This window comes from Macaca nemestrina, chromosome 2 (assembly GCF_043159975.1).
Source record: "Macaca nemestrina isolate mMacNem1 chromosome 2, mMacNem.hap1, whole genome shotgun sequence".
NCBI lineage: Eukaryota > Metazoa > Chordata > Mammalia > Primates > Cercopithecidae > Macaca > Macaca nemestrina.
In genome coordinates this window covers 14,580,843-14,598,605 of record NC_092126.1, presented here as the reverse complement: position 1 = coordinate 14,598,605, position 17,763 = coordinate 14,580,843, and the positions used below count along the sequence as shown (strand labels likewise).

The following is a 17,763-nucleotide window of genomic DNA, read 5'->3' as shown; positions in this document are numbered from 1 at the left end:
TGAAGAAATTATGGTTAGGTGAAATAAGCCAGTCCCAAAAGGACAAATACTATATGATTCCACTTTTATGTAGTATCTAAAGTAGTCAAAAATCATGGAAACAAAGTTGAAAAGTAGTTGCCAAGGACTGAGGGAAGTAGGAAAGAGGAATCAGTGCTTTTCTTTTTGGAGACGGAGTCTTGCTTTGTCGCCCAGGTCGCAGTGCAGTGGCATGATCTTGGCTCACTGTAAACTCTGCCTCCCAGATTCAAGCGATTCTCCTGCCTCAGCCTCCTGAGTAGCTGGGATTACAGGCATGTGCCACCATGCCCAGCTAATTTTTGTATTTTTAGTAGAGACGGGGTTTCACCACGTTGGTCAGGCTGGTCTTGAACTCCTGACCTCGTGATCGGCCTGCTCCGGTGTCCCAAAGTGCTGGGATTACAGGCATGAACCACCACACCCAGCCAAATCAGTGTTTTATATAAGTGTATTCTAAGATAAAAAAGTTCTAGAGATCTGTTGCACAACAATGTAAATATACTTAACACTTGAACTTTACACTTAAAAATGGTTAAGATGACAAATTTAATGTTATGTATTTTTTTATCACAATTAAAAAATTAAAGCCTGCAATTGGCAAATTAAATGCTGGGTTTATACAGTTCAGGGCCAGGGCTAGGGAAATAACTGAGCTTGAAGGAAGGCAGCAGCCGTCAGGGATGTCAGTTGGACAGCTACCACTATCCATTAAGACTATAGTCCTCAAGGCCATCACTTGCGGATACAAGGCTATGCTCAAGAGAGAGACATTATTTCAGTCATCACGACCAATCTTATATGATAAGTGGTATTGTTTTTGCAGTTCTGTAGATGAAAAACTCAAATGTTTTCAGAGGTTAAGTAAACTTGTCCAAGTGGTGGAAATAGTGATTTCTACTTGAGTAGTTCCAATACATAACTCATTCTCTTAATCACTCTGCTCTACCTCCCTTGGGGAGACAGGGAAACTTGTGGGCCAGATGCTAAGTACTAGATGCAACAGCAGAATGCAAGGGTGATAATGAGAGGGAGGTGGTAGATCTGCCTATGGTACGAACCTTAAAGGAGGTACGGTTTAGACAAAATGGGTCTGATTATATGTGCCAAATTTAGAAAAACAAAGACCTCAGTGACAAAGTCAGAATCAGTGAAATTGACATTAGGAACAAGGTAAGCAGAGAGAAAGTGAGAGAGGAATCATAGACAGAAATCTCACGATTCCTGCGGGCAAACACTCTCAACACAGCTGCTTTTTTAAAAAGTTGCTTCAATTTGCCTACTGTGTTCATATGCATATAAAATCATTTATGTAGATATTCTATATATTCTGTCTCAACATCCTTACATATAATCATTCATAGTAAGGTTACGTAGTAAACAGGGTTCTAATCACTTTCATATTTTGACCTCATTTAAGATTTTTTAAAAATTTTGTTTTTTTAGACAGGGTCTTGCTGTCACCAGAAGTGCAGTGGCTCAATCTTTGCTAACTGCAGCTTCAAACTCCTGGGCTCAAGTGATCCTACTTCCTCAGCCTCCCAAGTAGCTGGGACTACAGGTGCGGTTATTGTTTATTTTTTATTTTTTTTGAGATCAAGTCTTACTGTGTCGAGTCTTACTGTGTCGTCCAGGCTGGAGTGCAGTAGCACGATCTTGGCTCACTGCAGCCTCTGCCTCCAGGGGCTCAAGTCATTCTTGTACTCTAGCCTCCAGAGTGGCTGGGATTACAGGCCTGCGCCACCATGCCTGGCGAATTTTTGTGTTTTATTTTTAGTACAGACAGGGTTTCACCATGTTGGCCAGGCTGGTCTCAAACTCCTGACCTCAAGCTATCCTTCCACCTTGGCCTCCCAAAGTGGTGTGATTACAGGTGTGAGCCACTGTACCTGGCTTTGAACTTACTTTAATGACTATCAAGTTATTTTATTGTTTTTAACTGTGGAGAAATACACATAACAAAATTTATCATCTTAATCATTGTTAAGTGTTTGGTTCAGTGGTATTAAGCGCATGCACAATGTTGTGCGACCATTATTGCTATCCATCTCCAGACCTCTTATCATCCCAAACAGAAACCCTGTGCCTACTAAATACCTTCTCCTTTCCCCCTGCCCCCAGCCCCTGGCAACCACCATCCTATTTTCTCACATCCAAGTACTAAACAGGCCCAAACCTGCCTAGCTTCTGAGATCTGATGGGATCGGGCCTGTTCAGGGTGGTATGGCCATAGGCCACCATTTTCTTTTCTGTTTTTATGACTTTGACTACTCTAGGTACTTCATATAAGCATAAGCATACAATATATGAATGACAATCTAATGTTTAATACTGCCCAGCCAACCCCAAAGTCATTCACCGCTGCTGACGTGCCTGGAGTAAACCTCACTGTAAGGAAATTCTCACCTATGGGGCCAAATATCAGTTTTTTGAAATAAAAATCACTTTTATGAGACCAAAATTTGAGGGACTAGCCTCGCATTAAACAGAAACTTCAAAATCGAATAAGCTATAGACAATTAGCAGTGACAGTTTGGGCTGGGTTAAGGATCAATGATTTGTGTTGAATATTTGACATGTGAGTTCATCATGTATTAAAAATGAGAGAATTTATCCTAAAATCAATCAGCTAGAAGCGATCTCTAAATTGTTCACCTTTCTATTTATCAGTGTAAAGAACTGATTCAGGCCAGGTGTGACAGCTCATACCTGTAATCCCGCACTTTGGGAGGCAGAGAACAGATGATTGCTTGAAGCCAGGAGTTCAAGACCAGCCTGGGAAACAGTGATATGCCATCTCTACAAAAAATAAACATTCAAAACAAAAATTAGCTGGACATGGTGGTGTGTGCCCATAGTCCTAGCTACTCAGGAGGCTGAGGTGGGAGGACTGCTTGAACCCAGGAGTTTAGGTTACAGTGAACTGATTGTGCCACTGCACTCCAGCCTATGTGACAAAGTGAGAACATATCTCTAGACAAAGTAAGAAATAAAAACTGATTCAGTGCTTTTAACCAGGGCTATCTTAGGACCTATCTATGGGAATTCCTTTGCTTTAGGGTGAGGTTTCTCAACTTGTGCATTGTTGACATTTGAGGTCAGATAATTTTTTGCTGTGGAGGGCTGTCCTGTGTATTGTAGGTTTGGCACCTTCCTTGGCCTGTACCCACTAGATGGTAATAGTACCTCCACATCCAAATTGAGACAATCAAAAATGTCTCCAGATACTGCCAAATGTCTTCCAGCAGGCAAAAGTTACCGGCAGTTGAGAACCACTGCTTTGGGAAGATGGAGAAGAAAAAGCCCATTTTTTTGCTTTATTGATAAAATCTAACTTTGATTTTACATCTCTACTCTGACCTAAACTTTGATGAAAATTATTGTAAATGTGGCTTTAGACTAAAACTAGCAAAACTGTCAGGCAATCTCTTTTTGCATTCACTTCCAATAAATAACAGATTTACACTTTCTTAAGGGGAAAAATACAGCCCTACGAGTCTGACATTAACATTGAATGAATATGGGGAGACCAGAGCTGCACAAAGCATGCTGGTCAGCATGGTTTGCAAAAAGCAGCATCCCTGGGCGCTTTCCTACCCTGAGTAACAGGCCAGCCCCTAGCATACAACTCTAATTTCTGAGGACACATTAACACATTTCTCCTATCACCAGATCCACAACTACATATTTATAGCACGCAGACTGTAGGGGTGTCAGATGCACAGCAGGTAGGTGCTCAAATATTTAATAAGTGAATGAAGGACATCAGAACCAGGTTCGTAGCAGAGGCCAATATGTAAAAAACTGGAGCCTAAACCATCTCACTTCTGGTTTTCAGATGATGTAAAATTGAAGTGTTTGAGATGTTAATTCTAATTGCATTATTCTGCTGAAGTCTTCAGGGGGACTCCTTAGCTGACAGACTATATCATAGAATATATATCTTAGAATATCTGTTAGTCCATCTTGGGCCGCTCCCCACTATCTCATGTTCTAGTCAAACCAAGTTGTGTGACAGTGGCCAGTTGGGGAGACACAAAGTGCTATGTTCAGTTTGAAAAAGGAAATTCAACAGTATAACTTTAAGAAGAACTTTTGAAATAGTAACCACTAAAAGAAAATCTATATCCAAGTTTGCTTGCTTGCAAGGATGCACAGATTTTTTTTTTCTTTTGTATTTTAGAGATGGGGTCTCACTATGTTGCCCAGGCTGGCTTCAAACTCCAGGGCTCAAGTGATCCTCTTGACTCCGCCTTCTGAGTATCTGGGACCACAGGTATGTGCCACCACTCATGGCTGTTTTTGCTGAAGATATTTTTAAAGGAGAGGGGAGGGAGATTTTTTAAATTTATGAAAATAAACTGTGGTTTATAAAGTTCCAGTGACATGCCCTAATGGTTCTTGCCATTTTATACATCGCTGCCTTTCTACTTTTGCTTCTCTTCTCTGCTCACTCTATAACCCCCAATGTATCTCAGACACATTCTGCCTTTAGACTAGGTTTAAGCATCACCTCTTTTTCTAGGAAGCGTCTGATGATTACACCTTATTTGCAACTCCCCGGCCCCAGCTCCTATCATTTTAGCGTTTCTATTGTAGCACTAACCACACGGTATTATAGTTATGTGCTTTACTGTGTCCTTGAAGGGAGGTACTCAGATATCTGTTGCGTGAATGAATGCAGGTAAATTTGAATACTGAAAATCTGGTCCGTATAAAGTAAAAAAATCTTGTTTCCCTGTTCTACTGTGGATTACCATTGTAATAATAGTTTAAACACTGCTATTTAAGCAACTAGTGTATTTTCAAATAAACAATGACTTTCTATACTTAGCAATTTCATATTAAAGTCATGTATAAAATTGCCTACTATGAAATAATTGTAGATTTGTCAAAGATGTAGCTATTTGTTATAAGAATATTCAGTGGGGCTGGGTGTGGTGGGTCACGCCTGTAATCCCAGCACTTTGGGAGGTCAAGGCGGGTGGATCACGAGGTCAGAAGATCAAGACCATCCTGGCTAACACAATGAAACCCTGCCTCTACTAAAAATACAAAAAAATTAGCTGGGTGTGGTGGCGGGCACCTGTAGTCCCAGCTACTCAGGAGGCTGAGGCAGGAGAATGGCTTGAACCCGGGAGGCGGAGCTTGCAGTGAGCCGAGATCCCGCCTGGGCAACCAGAGCGAGACTGTCTCAAAAAAAAAACAAAAAACCAAAAAATCAGTCAATATCAACAACCCAAGGATTATGCTGCACACATGGAATGGAACACTTTGCTCCATCAGAAGCTACCTTTTAGAAGAAAGAATATATTCAAAAGTATTGTTAAGGGCCGGGCATGGTGGCTCATGCCTGTAATCCCAGCACTTTGGGAGGCCAAGGTGGGCGAATCATTTGAGGTCAGGATTTCAAGACCAGCCTGGCCAACATGGTGAGATTCCGTCTCTACTAAAAATACAAAAATTAGCCAGGCATGGTGGCAGGCGCCTGTAATCCCAGCTACTCGGGAGGCTGACGCAGGAGAATCGCTTGAACCTGGGAGGCGGAGGTTGCAGTGAGCTGAGATTACATCACTGCACTCCACCCTGCCTGGAGACACAGCTAGACTCCATCTCAAAAAACCACCCTCCCCGCCACCACAAAACCCCCAAAAGTATTGTTAAATACATGCATAGAACAAAAGTTTTCAAAACGTTATTCTAGCCCTGTCACTCTTCCAGTGAACAAAATTTAGTGTTTCCTTACAGTTTTCAGTATTGCACCAAACTCATTATCTTAGTATTGTAAAAAATAGCAAGCAATACAGATTATCTTTAGTGGTGATATTAAAAGTATTTTTTTCTTCAGTTTTTCATTATTTTCCAAATATCCTACGATAAAGATGGATAATTTAACTTTTTTTTTTTTTGAGATGGAGTCTTGCTCTGTCCCCCAGGCTGGAGTACAGTGGCATGATCTCGGCTCACTGCAAGGTCTGCGTCCCGGGTTCAAGCCATTCTCCTGCCTCAGCCTCCCGAGTAGCTGGGAGACTCAGGCGCCCGTCACCACGCCCAGCTAATTTTTTGTATTTTTAGTAGAGACGGGTTTTCACCGTGTTAGCCAGGATGGTCTCGATCTCCTAACCTCATGATCCGCCCACCTCGGCCTCCCAAAGTGCTGGGATTACAGGAGTAAGCCACCATGCACAGCCTTTTTTTTTTTTTTTTATACAATGGAATTCCAAGCCTTTTATACAGCTGCAAAACTACTAATTGCAATAAAATGAACTAATACCAGAAGCAAAGATATAAAAAATTAGGTTTAAAAATCCTTATGTATTATGGAGTAATATGCTAATTATCATTTCTATTTACTGTAAATGCTATTCTAATTGAGCAATTATAAACTACATTTGAATTAACAAATAGACCTGGCCTTATCAATGATGTTATCAGTAAGATTCCAGTCTTTTACTATAAGGCATAACTTGATAATAAAAGTAATTTTGCCTTAAAGTTTGGTAAGAATAAAATATGAAGGAACACAGCAGATTAACTGCAAAATTGAAGCCTCAGGTTCAAACCACATGTTACTTGAAAATGTCAGAAGTGTATTAGATTTTGAAACCCAGAAGAAATAAACATGTTTTACAATCTGGAATATATAATTTTAATTAGTTCTCAGCAGTGCAGTAAATGAACAACACTAATAATTAATTTGGGAGAGAATAGCAGGAGGAAAAATCTAAACAGTAGCTTTTCGTGACCATTTTTAAGTAGCTGACATCTAAATATGTTTCTGGAATGAACAAATTAAGGGTGTATTGTATACAGTGATTTAAATAATCAATAACTTTCTTACAGTCTTATCAACTGAGATTATAGAATTGTAAACACAATTTTTTCTTGTTTATATGTATTAGCTTTCATTTGGACACATTAAACCATACTTTTCCGTTGTGTAGTTAACTCATTTCTTGAGTGCCTGTCTACCATTAGATGCCAGGTGCTTGATCTAATTTTCCAGTTAGTTACTATTCAGCTTAAGTCACTCTACTTAGTTGTCAACAGTAGTTAAAGCAGTATCTTAAACCAGAGGTCAAAATTAGACCAATATTTTGATTTGAAATTATTACAAACATATCCAAAGGTTATAAAATGCTACTGAGAAGAGCTCAATGTTTAAAATGCATTTTCTTCTTACAGATAAGTTGTTATACATGCGTATGTAGCTATATACCATTGATTGTAGTTGCTACACCTGAAAAATCTTTTCTCCTCAGATCAACTTAGAAAATTCGAGAGACCACCACTGATACAAGACCTTCTAAAGTTAAAACTGAGTGACTTCTTACACAGTGAGACAGAAAAACTGATATACATTAACTTTTTCAAGTAATGTTATGTACAGTTTTATTGCCAGTATATGCACAACAGTAAGCATAGAACTATAAATACACAATGTAATTAACAGTAGAAAACAAAATTGTTACAGGTAGAGGGAGAGGATATAGAGAAACTTTTCCTGCTGCTAGAACAGAAACAAAGGAAGGGGAAAGCCTATGACAAATCATCCATTCAGTACTCCTGTCTTAAATTCTTTACATACATTTCTACATTTTTTTCAATTAAACAAAGTACAGATAACTCTGTAACAATAGCAAATTGCTTCCCTAATAGCTATTTGCCTTTTCAATCAAATTCACTTTATATTAGGATTAAAAAAAAAGTCAAGATGAGAAATCATTAGTATCCTGGTTCCAAATTATCTAATTTGGCCTTTCACCAAAATTGGTAATTTTTGAAAGTCAGCTGCACATGAAAAGAATGGGTGTAGCAAGAGGTGATTAAAAAAATTTGTTAAGAAGTAACAGAAAATCACCCTTTAAGTAGTTTTCCAAAAGACACTATAGGCAGCAGCTCAGTTAAAAGTATTAGCCCTGAAGAGGTAGAGAATTTGAGCCCGTTATACAAAGATAGCCTTGGCACCATCTTCTCTCTCATCAGGATCAGTATTTTCAAGTAAGACAATTTCACGGTAAAAGGAAACCAGGTTCCACCATTTAAATAAAAGGTGCTGGTCACTCCCATGTCTCGATAATTAGTTTGTTTATTACATGAGAAACAGAAGACGGTCAAGGACACACACGCACTTGATTTTTTTGTCTGTTTCCATTATCAAGTTTATTCATAAGTGAATTTGATATTAATAAATACAAAAAAAGCATCATTCACAACAAAGATATAAACAAACCAAAAAAAAAAAAAAAAAAAAAAACCCTGCAATAAAACCTTCTATTTCAGTAAGCATCAAGAAAACACAGGCAGATGATTTGGTGCAGCTTTCTTAAGGGATCATAGAAGGGACATGGTTTTAAATAAAGATGGCAAGATCAATAACCAACAGACGATATCAGTTTTATAGAACTGGCTGATTCTGTAACATCTGTCTTTGAGGTTTTAGTTTTCAAACTATAGATCACCCCAAAGAAGTTGCAACTAATGACATGTATCACCATCACACAAACAGAGTCCAGCGGTAGTTCAAATTAGTCCTGCTTTGTTTCACATCATTTAAATATTTCTAGCATAGGACATGATACGGAACAAAACTCAAAGTAGCAATAAAAATATTATTCTGCAGTTGAATAAAAGCAAAAATGTTTTAGACTGTTAAACTTTTAAAGCTTTAAGCATTCCTGTTTAACCAGCATTTAAAAAAATTTATACAATCATAACACTGGCAAAGGTTAATGGGAAGACAAAGTACAAACATGTGAAATGATGAATTAGATTAAAAATTACTTTGTATCGATCATTTGATGTTAATACTGCTTCTTCTTGAATTTGGAATAACTATCATAAAAGTTACATGCAGACTGAGGATAGTCCTCTGTTACAGAAAATACAAAACGAAACGAAACAAAAAACTAAAACTGGGAAACAATAGTAAGTTCCAAAAGATGTGTTTGAGAATTTCCTTTCATTGATGAGGGTGGTCTATCTGTCCTTTCTTTTGAGAGACCTGGTTCGCTGTGATGAGCTTCACTAACTTTGTCCAGAAACATCAGTAGTGGGATCAGCTCCTCCAGAGCCTGTTTGTGCACGTTTGATGTAAAGATTCAGTAGCTTCATCTGCAGATTCAAGCCAAATAAATGTCATTTGAGCAAGCTGCTCCAAATTATAAGATACTCATTAAAATATTACATACATATATGTGAGCTCTGATAGATTTTAGGCTGGGGGTTATTATAATGTCCAAGCTATTGTTGATAATTAAGAATAACAAATTGTTTTTTTGGCTAGCACATCTGAAAAAAATATATAAAATATCAAAAAAGTTTTTAAGTCTTGAAAGTTGTTCATGACGAGTATTTTATGTCTTTTCAAAATATATTGTAGGGATCACATATAAAACTTTTGATATGGTTTGGCTCTGTGTTCCCACTCAAATCTGATCTTGAATTGTAACCTGAATTGTAATCCCCATGTGTTGGGGGAGGGACTTTGTGGGCGGTGACTGAATCATGGGGGCGGTTCCCCTGTGCTGCTCTCGTGATCGTGAATTCTCATGAAATCTGATGGTTTTGTGAGGGGCTTTTCCCTGCTTCGCTCTGCAGCTCTCTCATTCTTCTCCTTCCTGCTATCATGTGAAGAAGGACATGTTTGCTTACCCTTCTGCCATGATTGTAAGTTTCCTGACGCCTCTCCAGCCATGAGGAACTGTGAGTCAATTAAACCTCTTTATAAATTACCCCGTCTAGGGCAGTTCTTTTTTTTTTTTTGAGACGGAGTCTCACTCTGTCACCCAGGCTGGAGTGCAGTGGCGCAATCTCAGTTCACTGCAAGCTCCGCCTCCCGGGTTCACACCATTCTCCTGCCTCAGCCTCCCAAGTAGCTGGGACTACAGGCACCCATCACCATGCCCGGCTAATTTTTTTCTATTTTTAGTAGAGACGGGGTTTCACCGTGTTAGCCAGGACGGTCTTGATCTCCTGACCTTGTGATCCACCTACCTCGGCATCTCCAAGTGCTGGGATTATAGGCATGAGCCATCGCACCTGGCCTAGGGCAGTTCTTTATAGCAGCATGAAAACAGACTACTATAACATTAAAGGAAACTCAGAAGTCACCATTAAAGCAGTAACAAACAATTGAGCGCTAGGTGTTACATAATATGTTTTACATTATCTCTTTATCTTCATATTTTATAGATGAGGAAATCACAATATAGAATGGTTAAGTTACAGACTAAGGTCACAGGGGTGAGTAAGAAGTAGGCAAAAACAGGAATTCAGGTATTTGGGTTACAGGACCTAAGATATTAGACCATGAAGCCACTGCTATTCTACCAAGAATGTTTTTAGTATCTCTGTGTCTTTTTGCAGTTTTTGTATGAGATCATGATTTTATGAAGTTTGTAATCAATACACATACAATTCTGTGTTCTACTTTTTTTTTTGAGACAGGGTCTTGCTCTGTTGCCTAGGCTGGAGTGCAGTGGTGTGATCACAGCTTGCTGCAGCCTCAACCTCCTGGGCTCAGGCAATCCTCTTACCTCAGCCTCCCAAGTAGCTGGGACCACAGGCACGTGCAACTGTGCTTGGCTAACTTTTTTTTTTTTTTTTTTGTAGACAGGGTCTTCCTATGTTGACCAGGATGGTCTCGAACTCCTGAGGTCAAGTGATCCTCCCACTTTGGCCTCCCAAGTGCTGTGGGAGCCACATCTGGCCTACTTGTTTCATCTAATGTTATTTCAAAATATTTTTTCCACCTACCTACTGTCTTCATATGTAACATTATTACTGGCTACCTACTGTTCTGATAAAAGTGCTGAATTTTAATTGTTTTAGAAGATTTGCTTTTTAAACATTAACTCATTGATCCAAGAGTTTTTAACCTGGTAGCTATGGGATTCAGGGGATCACAGAACCCTCTGAAACGACACGTAATTGTTTCCATTATGCACTTTTCTATTTTTTTTTTTTTTTTTTTTTTTGAGATGGAGTCTCACGCTGTTGCCCAGGCTGGAGTGCAGTGGCGCGATCTCGGCTCACTGCAAGCTCCGCCTCCCGGGTTCCCGCCATTCTCCTGCCTCAGCCTCCTGAGTAGCTGGGACTACAGGCGCCCGCCACCGCGCCCGGCTAATTTTTTGTATTTTTAGTAGAGACGGGGTTTCACCGTGGTCTGGATCTCCTGACCTTGTGATCCGCCCGCCTCGGCCTCCCAAAGTGCTGGGATTACAGGCTTGAGCCACTGCGCCCGGCCACTTTTCTATTTTTTTTAAAACTTTGTCTCATGGTTTTATCTGAATGCATTTTTCTGAGATGAGATTTTACCTAAGTCTCAAAGTGGTTTGTAACCCAGAGTTAAGAATTATTGTTTATCTATAACTTATATAGATACTTAATGTATCTAGGCTCATTTTCCATTATATGTATATTTTGCTTTTTTGCTATTAAAAAATAAATTTGACCACAATAAGACAATCCTTAGGGTTTGAGAAATTCTTTAAGTGACGGTGAGTGCTTTCTGCTAAATGGTTCGTAAGCCATGATTCAACAATCGTAAGTTATCTTCACCCTTGAGAACAAACTTCTAATTCAAAACAATTATTATTATTTTTATTGTTAGAGAGAGGGTCTTCTCAATTTGTTGCCCAGGCTGGTCTCAAATTCCTGGTCTCAAGTGATATTCCCCTCGGTCTCCCAAAGTGATGGGATTACGGGTATGAACCACCTTGGCCACCTTAGTAGAGAAAATTTCAAAGTTCTGGTAGCAGCAATCAAATGAGGAAGGCAAGACTTACTCATTTTTTAAGCCTGAACAATGAATCAGAAAACTTTTAACATACTAAGTTAAAGTTGCACATTAATTTGGATAATAGAGAAGGATAATTTGATTATTATAGTTCTTAAGGGAAAAATTTAAAAATGTGCAAGTATTCTATATTTTGCGAGATATACAGTAATCCATGAATATATAACCATAACAGTCTATTTATTCTTAATAAAACAGTGCTTAGGGGTAAAGATTTGGGTCTGGGATTTTGTAAGAAGTCAGCTGACTATTAAAAATAACTAGAAGCTGAAGGCATTTTCTCTCACAGAAACCTACCAACCATCCCAACAAGCTGCTGACTTCACCTGACTGAACATCTAACAAGTGTTAGAGTAGAAAAAGATAAAATACAAAATAGATATAATAAGGGCAAGTTGGATGCTCAAAGTCTGACTTATTAAATGCCAAATAAAAAGCTTACCGTTACAGACATATAACTAAATTTTGAAGGATGCACTATGGCCACCATCTTTAAAACACAGCAGCACTACTTACTTTACTGCCAGTAAGTTGACTGAGATGTGGTTTTAGTTCATCACCAATTACTGCATGAACAGCCACCAGGCAGAAGACACAAGCTTTCCGAACACTGCTCTCCGAATTATCATAACCCTATGGAGAGAAGTCCACTGTTAGTACTCCTGGGGATCTGAGAAAACTACCTTTTTAACAGGGACAGAAGATGCAACTGAAAGATAAACTCTCCAGCATACTGAGGAGAGAAAAGTGCAGATTGAAGTTAACTTTTTAACCTTTTCAAGCATAGACAATGCCCTTCTCTCCCTTCACTTCCCCTGCTGCGCCCTCACTCTGTTAGCCCTCTCTATCAGTTTCTTACTTAGTCTGGAAAGCTGTACTTCTCTGACTCTGAGGCTGCTCCCTTGACATTTCACCCCGAAAAAGTCTCCAGACTAACTTTTCTAAAGCATTAGGTTTTAAGGCAGTCAGCACTCCTCACTATCCAATAAAACCTAAACTCGTTGGTTTGGTAGCTCAAGGTAGTCCTATAATCTAGGCCTAATTAAGTTTTACATCTGTATCATCCCTGCAATTACTTTCTCTAATAATCCAGTCTATGTAAACTATTCCCCTATGCTTTTATTGTGCCTTTGATAACCTCATTTTATTTAAAAAAGTATCTTATTTCTGTTTTTTTTTTTTTTTTTTTTTTTTTTTGAGATGGAGTCTCGCTCTGTCACCCGGGCTGGAGTGCAGTGGCCGGATCTCAGCTCACTACAAGCTCCGCCTCCTGGGTTTACGCCATTCTCCTGCCTCGGCCTCCCGAGTAGCTGGGACTACAGGTGCCTGCCAACTCACCCGGCTAGTTTTTTGTATTTTTTAGTAGAGACAGGGTTTCACTGTGTTAGCCAGGATGGTCTCGATCTCCTGACCTCGTGATCTGCCCGTCTCGGCCTCCCAAAGTGCTGGGATTACAGGCTTGAGCCACCACGCCCGGCCAAAAGTATCTTATTTCTAATTGACAAATAATAATTGTATACATTTATGGGATATAATGTGATGTTTCAATACATGTACACTGTGGAATGACTAAATCAGGCTTATTAACATATCCATCACCTCAGATACTTATCATTTCTTCATGGTAACATTTAAAATCCATTTTCTTTTATAATTGCTATTTTGAAATATACATTGTTAACTAGTTACTGTGCTGTGCAATAGATAGCTGGAACCTAATACTCTTTAACTGAAACTTTGTACCTTTTGACCAACATCTTCCCTTTCTCTGTCCATCTCCCCTACTTATGCTTTTGATCACACTACTTAATTTCTTTTTTTTTTTTTTTGAGACAGTCTCACCGTCTGCCAGGCTGGAGTGCAGTGGTGCCATCTCGGCTCACTGCAAGCTCTGCCTCCTGGGTTCACGCCATTCTCCTGCCTCAGCCTCCCGAGTAGCTGGGACTATAGGTGCTCACCACCATGCCCAGCTAATTTTTTATATTTTTAGTAGAGATGGGGTTTCACCGTGTTAGCCAGGATGGTCTTGATCTCCTGACCTTGTGATCCACCTGCCTTGGCTTCCCAAAGTGCTGGAATTACAGGCATGAGCCACTGTGCCCAGCCTACTTTATTTCAATAGTCTACAGCAATCTTATCCATGAAGTATTTTTGAATCAATTATCTGAATGAATATGCACATTTTACTCAGAGGAAAAATAGAGTTCATCTCCACTAAAATCCTAATCATTTTATCTTTCTAAAGCAACTGCAGAAGCATTAACATATCAATAGATACCTAGCTAAAAGAAGTATATTATTCCTAAGTCATGCAATCAAACTATGTTAATTTTATTTCCCCTCATCATTTTAATATAACTGTTATTATAATGTAATTTTTCTATATGGTCTTTATAATAATGATATGAGGCATTCATTTAGTATGCTTCCTAATTTAATCATTCTAGAGTATTTTAAGTTTAAATCTTCCTCCCCAATAACCTCCTTCCTGCTAAATTTTTCCTATTACAAATAACATGGCAAACAGTATGGCATTCAGTGTTTAAATATTTAAGTGCCTGGTATATGACAAGAACAGGCCAGGTAGATAATGTTCAGTGTCCAAAAAGAAACACACTGTCCCTTCCCAGAACAGTGAGGGAATCACATGGCAGAATGAGGTATTATGGGCAAGGAGTGGAACAGGAATGTAATATTTATGATTGGATAATATTCCATTGTATGATATATCATGTTGTTTATCCATTTATTAGTTAATGGATATTTGGGTTGTTCTTACTTTTTGGCTACTGTGAATAGTGCTGCTATGAACATTCACATGTACAACTATTTAAATATTTGCTTTGACTTCTTTTGGGTATACACCTGGGAAGAGAATTGGTGGGTTATATGACAATTTTGTGTTAACTTTATCTTTTTCCCTTTTTTTCTTCTTGAGATGGAGTCTTGCTCTGTTGCCTAGGCTGGAGTGCATTATGCGATCTCAGCTTACTGCAACCTCCACCTCCAGGGTTCAAGTAATTCTCCTGCCTCTGTCTGCCACATAGCTGCGACTACAGGCACCCGCCACCACACCTGGCTACTTTTTGTATTTTTGGTAGAGATGGGGTTGCATTACGTTGGCCAGGCTGCTTTTGAATTCCCGAACTCAAGTGATTCACCCACTTTGGACTCCCAAAGTGCTGGGATTACAGGCGTAAGCCACTGTGCGCGGCCTTTACGTTAACTTTTTGAGGAACTGCTAAACTGCGTTCCACAGCAGCTGTACCACCAATTTATATTTATGCAAGCAACGTATAAGGGTTCCAATTTTTGTACATCCTCATCAAAACCTGTTATTTTTGTTCTTTTGATCACAACCATCCCAGTGGGTATGAAGTGGTATCTTATTGTGGTTTTGATGTGCATTTCCCTAATCACTAATGACACCAAGCATCTTTTCATGTACTTGCTGGCCATTTGTACATCTTCTTTGAAGAAATACCTATTCAAGTCCTTTGCCCATTTAAAAGTTATTCATCTGTTTGTTGTTGAGTTATAAGAGTTCTTTATATATATTCTGGATAGTAGACTGTTATCAGATATATAATTTGCAAAAATGTTCTCCCATTCTATAGGTTGTCTTTTCAGTTTTTTTATTAGGTCCTGAGATGAACAGAAGTTATTAATTTTGATGAAGTTCAATTAACCTATTTTTAACTTATCACTGATGCTTTCGGTGTCATATCTAATAATCCACTGCCATAGAGGATGACCTTAAATCTAAGGTCATAGAGATTTATCGCCATGTTTTCTTCTATGAGTTTTATAGTTTTAGTTGCTATATTTAGGTCACTGATTTGTTTGAGTAAATTTTGTTTATGGTACGTGGTCACTGAAGTCTCTTTGTTACCTCAGCGGTCGGTCAATGACCTGACAGAGATTTCCTTAAATGCCTGGCGCCAAAACAAAACAAGACACACTCTCCCAGTCTTTGCAGATTGACTCTGAGCTGGGTAATCATTCAGTGAGCTAGGCTGCTTACAATTCTGTGTTAGCCCAACTCCTACTTGCATGGAGCCCAAAGAACATCCAGAGGTCCAAGCCTAGGGTCCTCTAAGACAGTGGTCCCCAACCTTTTTGGCACGAGGGACTGGCTTCGTGGAAGGCAATTTTTCCATGGATGGGGCAGGGTGATGGGGGGATGGTTTCGGGATGAAACTGTTCCACCTCAGACAATCAGACATTAGATTCTCATAAGAAGCATGGAACCTAGATCCCTCATATGTGCAGTTCACAATAGGCTTCGTGCTTCTGTAAGAATCTAATGTCACTGCTGATCTAACAGGAAGCGAAGCTCAGGTGGTAATGCTCGCTTGCCCACTGCTCACCTCCTGCTGTGTCGCCCAGTTCCTAACAGGCCACGGACCAGTACCAGTCCATGGCCTGGGGGTTAGGGACCCCTGCTCTAAGGTCTTTTGTGAGCATACTTTTGGTGGATTCCTCAGTACACGTGGTAGCCCAGCAAAACCCTTATTTCACCAATTATCTTCTTCCTCAGCTTCCTCCTTCCCAGGCTTTTGTTTGCTGCTTGTCTTGTCTGCTCTCCCTTGCCTCAGGTGGCTATGGGTAGTATGTTTTTTAAATCTTTTCAATAGATGCCACTTAGGAAGCCACTTAAGACTGATGGGAGGTGAAACAAAGGCTAATCTCTGTGCCAGCCTCTCAGGGAATGCCAGAGATAAAAACAACAACAACAACAACAACAAAAAACACAACCACAATTTTTTGAGAACAAGGTCCATGTTCCTCCTGGCACCAGCAAGCTACACCACAAATATGGGCCACCATCACCAAGGCTACTGAGCATGGTGGATGGTAGGCAGTTAAGTAAGTTTCTTACTGAAAGTAAAAAAGTATTTTCAGTACATGAAAAAGAATGAAGTTGAAACCCTACCTTACACCATATACAGAAATTAACTCAAGGAGTGATGCACAGAAAATGGCAGACAGAGTAGGAAGCTCCAAGAATTGACCCCTCTACTTAAGCAACCACTGAGCTGGCAAAAATGAACAGAATCATTCTACAATAATATATGAAGTGATTTTCAGCAGCTGCTAAAATCATTAGGTGAAAAGATGATGGGGCAAGGTATATAATGGAGGGGTTAGACTAATAACATCTGAACCTACTGATCAATCTTAACATCACTAAAGGTGGGACAACTAGACATTATGTGTCGTTCAATCAGATGCCACCTAAAAAAGTTTTCTTGTTTAGTTTCATGGCTCATGCCTATAATCCCAACACTTTCGGAGGTGGAGGCAGGAGGAATGCTTAAGCCCAGGAGTTGGAGACCAGCCTAAGCAACATAATAAGAAACTGTCTCTACAAAAAATTAAAAACATTATCCAGGCAACTCACCACCTAAAACAAACAGGAAATTAAGCCAGAAATTAATCTTTAAAACATTATACTATGTTCTGGAAGTATTAAGCCAGAAAGTAATTTTAAAAACGTTATCCTAGGTCCTGAAACTGTAAACTTCATGAAGTATTTAATATGACATGATACTTAGAATTTGCTTTGAAATAGGCAGGGTGCAGTGGCTCACGCCTGTAATGCCAGCACTTCAGGAGGCCGAGGCGGGTGGAACATGAGGTCAGGAGTTCAAGACCAGTCTGGCCAAGATGGTGAAACCTCGTCTCTACTAAAAACTACAAAAATTAGCCAGGCATGGTGGCAGGCACCTGTCATCCCAGCCAGATACTCGGGAGGCTGAGGCAGGAGAATCACTTGAACCCGAGAAGCAGAGGTTTCAGTGAGCTGAGATTGTGCCACTGCACCCCAGCCTGGGCGACAGAGTGAGACTCTGTCTCAAAAAAAAAAAAAAAAAAAAAAAAAAAAGAATTTGCTTTGAAATAAAATTTGATTGTAGCGTTATTCTAAAGTACTGAAAGTAAGC

At 39.5% G+C, this 17,763-nt stretch overlaps 1 protein-coding gene across 50 annotated transcripts in view; it reads right to left on the bottom strand.

Annotated features, from left to right (window-relative positions):
- Positions 1-7,393: 7,393 nt before the first annotated feature.
- Positions 7,394-17,763, bottom strand: part of LOC105470926 (cytoplasmic linker associated protein 2) — a 220,733-nt gene continuing 210,363 nt past the window's right edge. For all 50 annotated transcript variants that reach the window (XM_071090719.1, XM_071090725.1, XM_071090727.1 and 47 more), the window contains 2 exons: positions 12,335-12,451; positions 7,394-9,132 (listed from right to left, as the gene is read on the bottom strand). In XM_071090719.1, the coding sequence (XP_070946820.1) occupies positions 9,046-9,132; positions 12,335-12,451 (204 nt within the window). In that variant the 3' untranslated portion in view covers positions 7,394-9,045. The remainder of the gene's footprint in view (positions 9,133-12,334; positions 12,452-17,763) is intronic.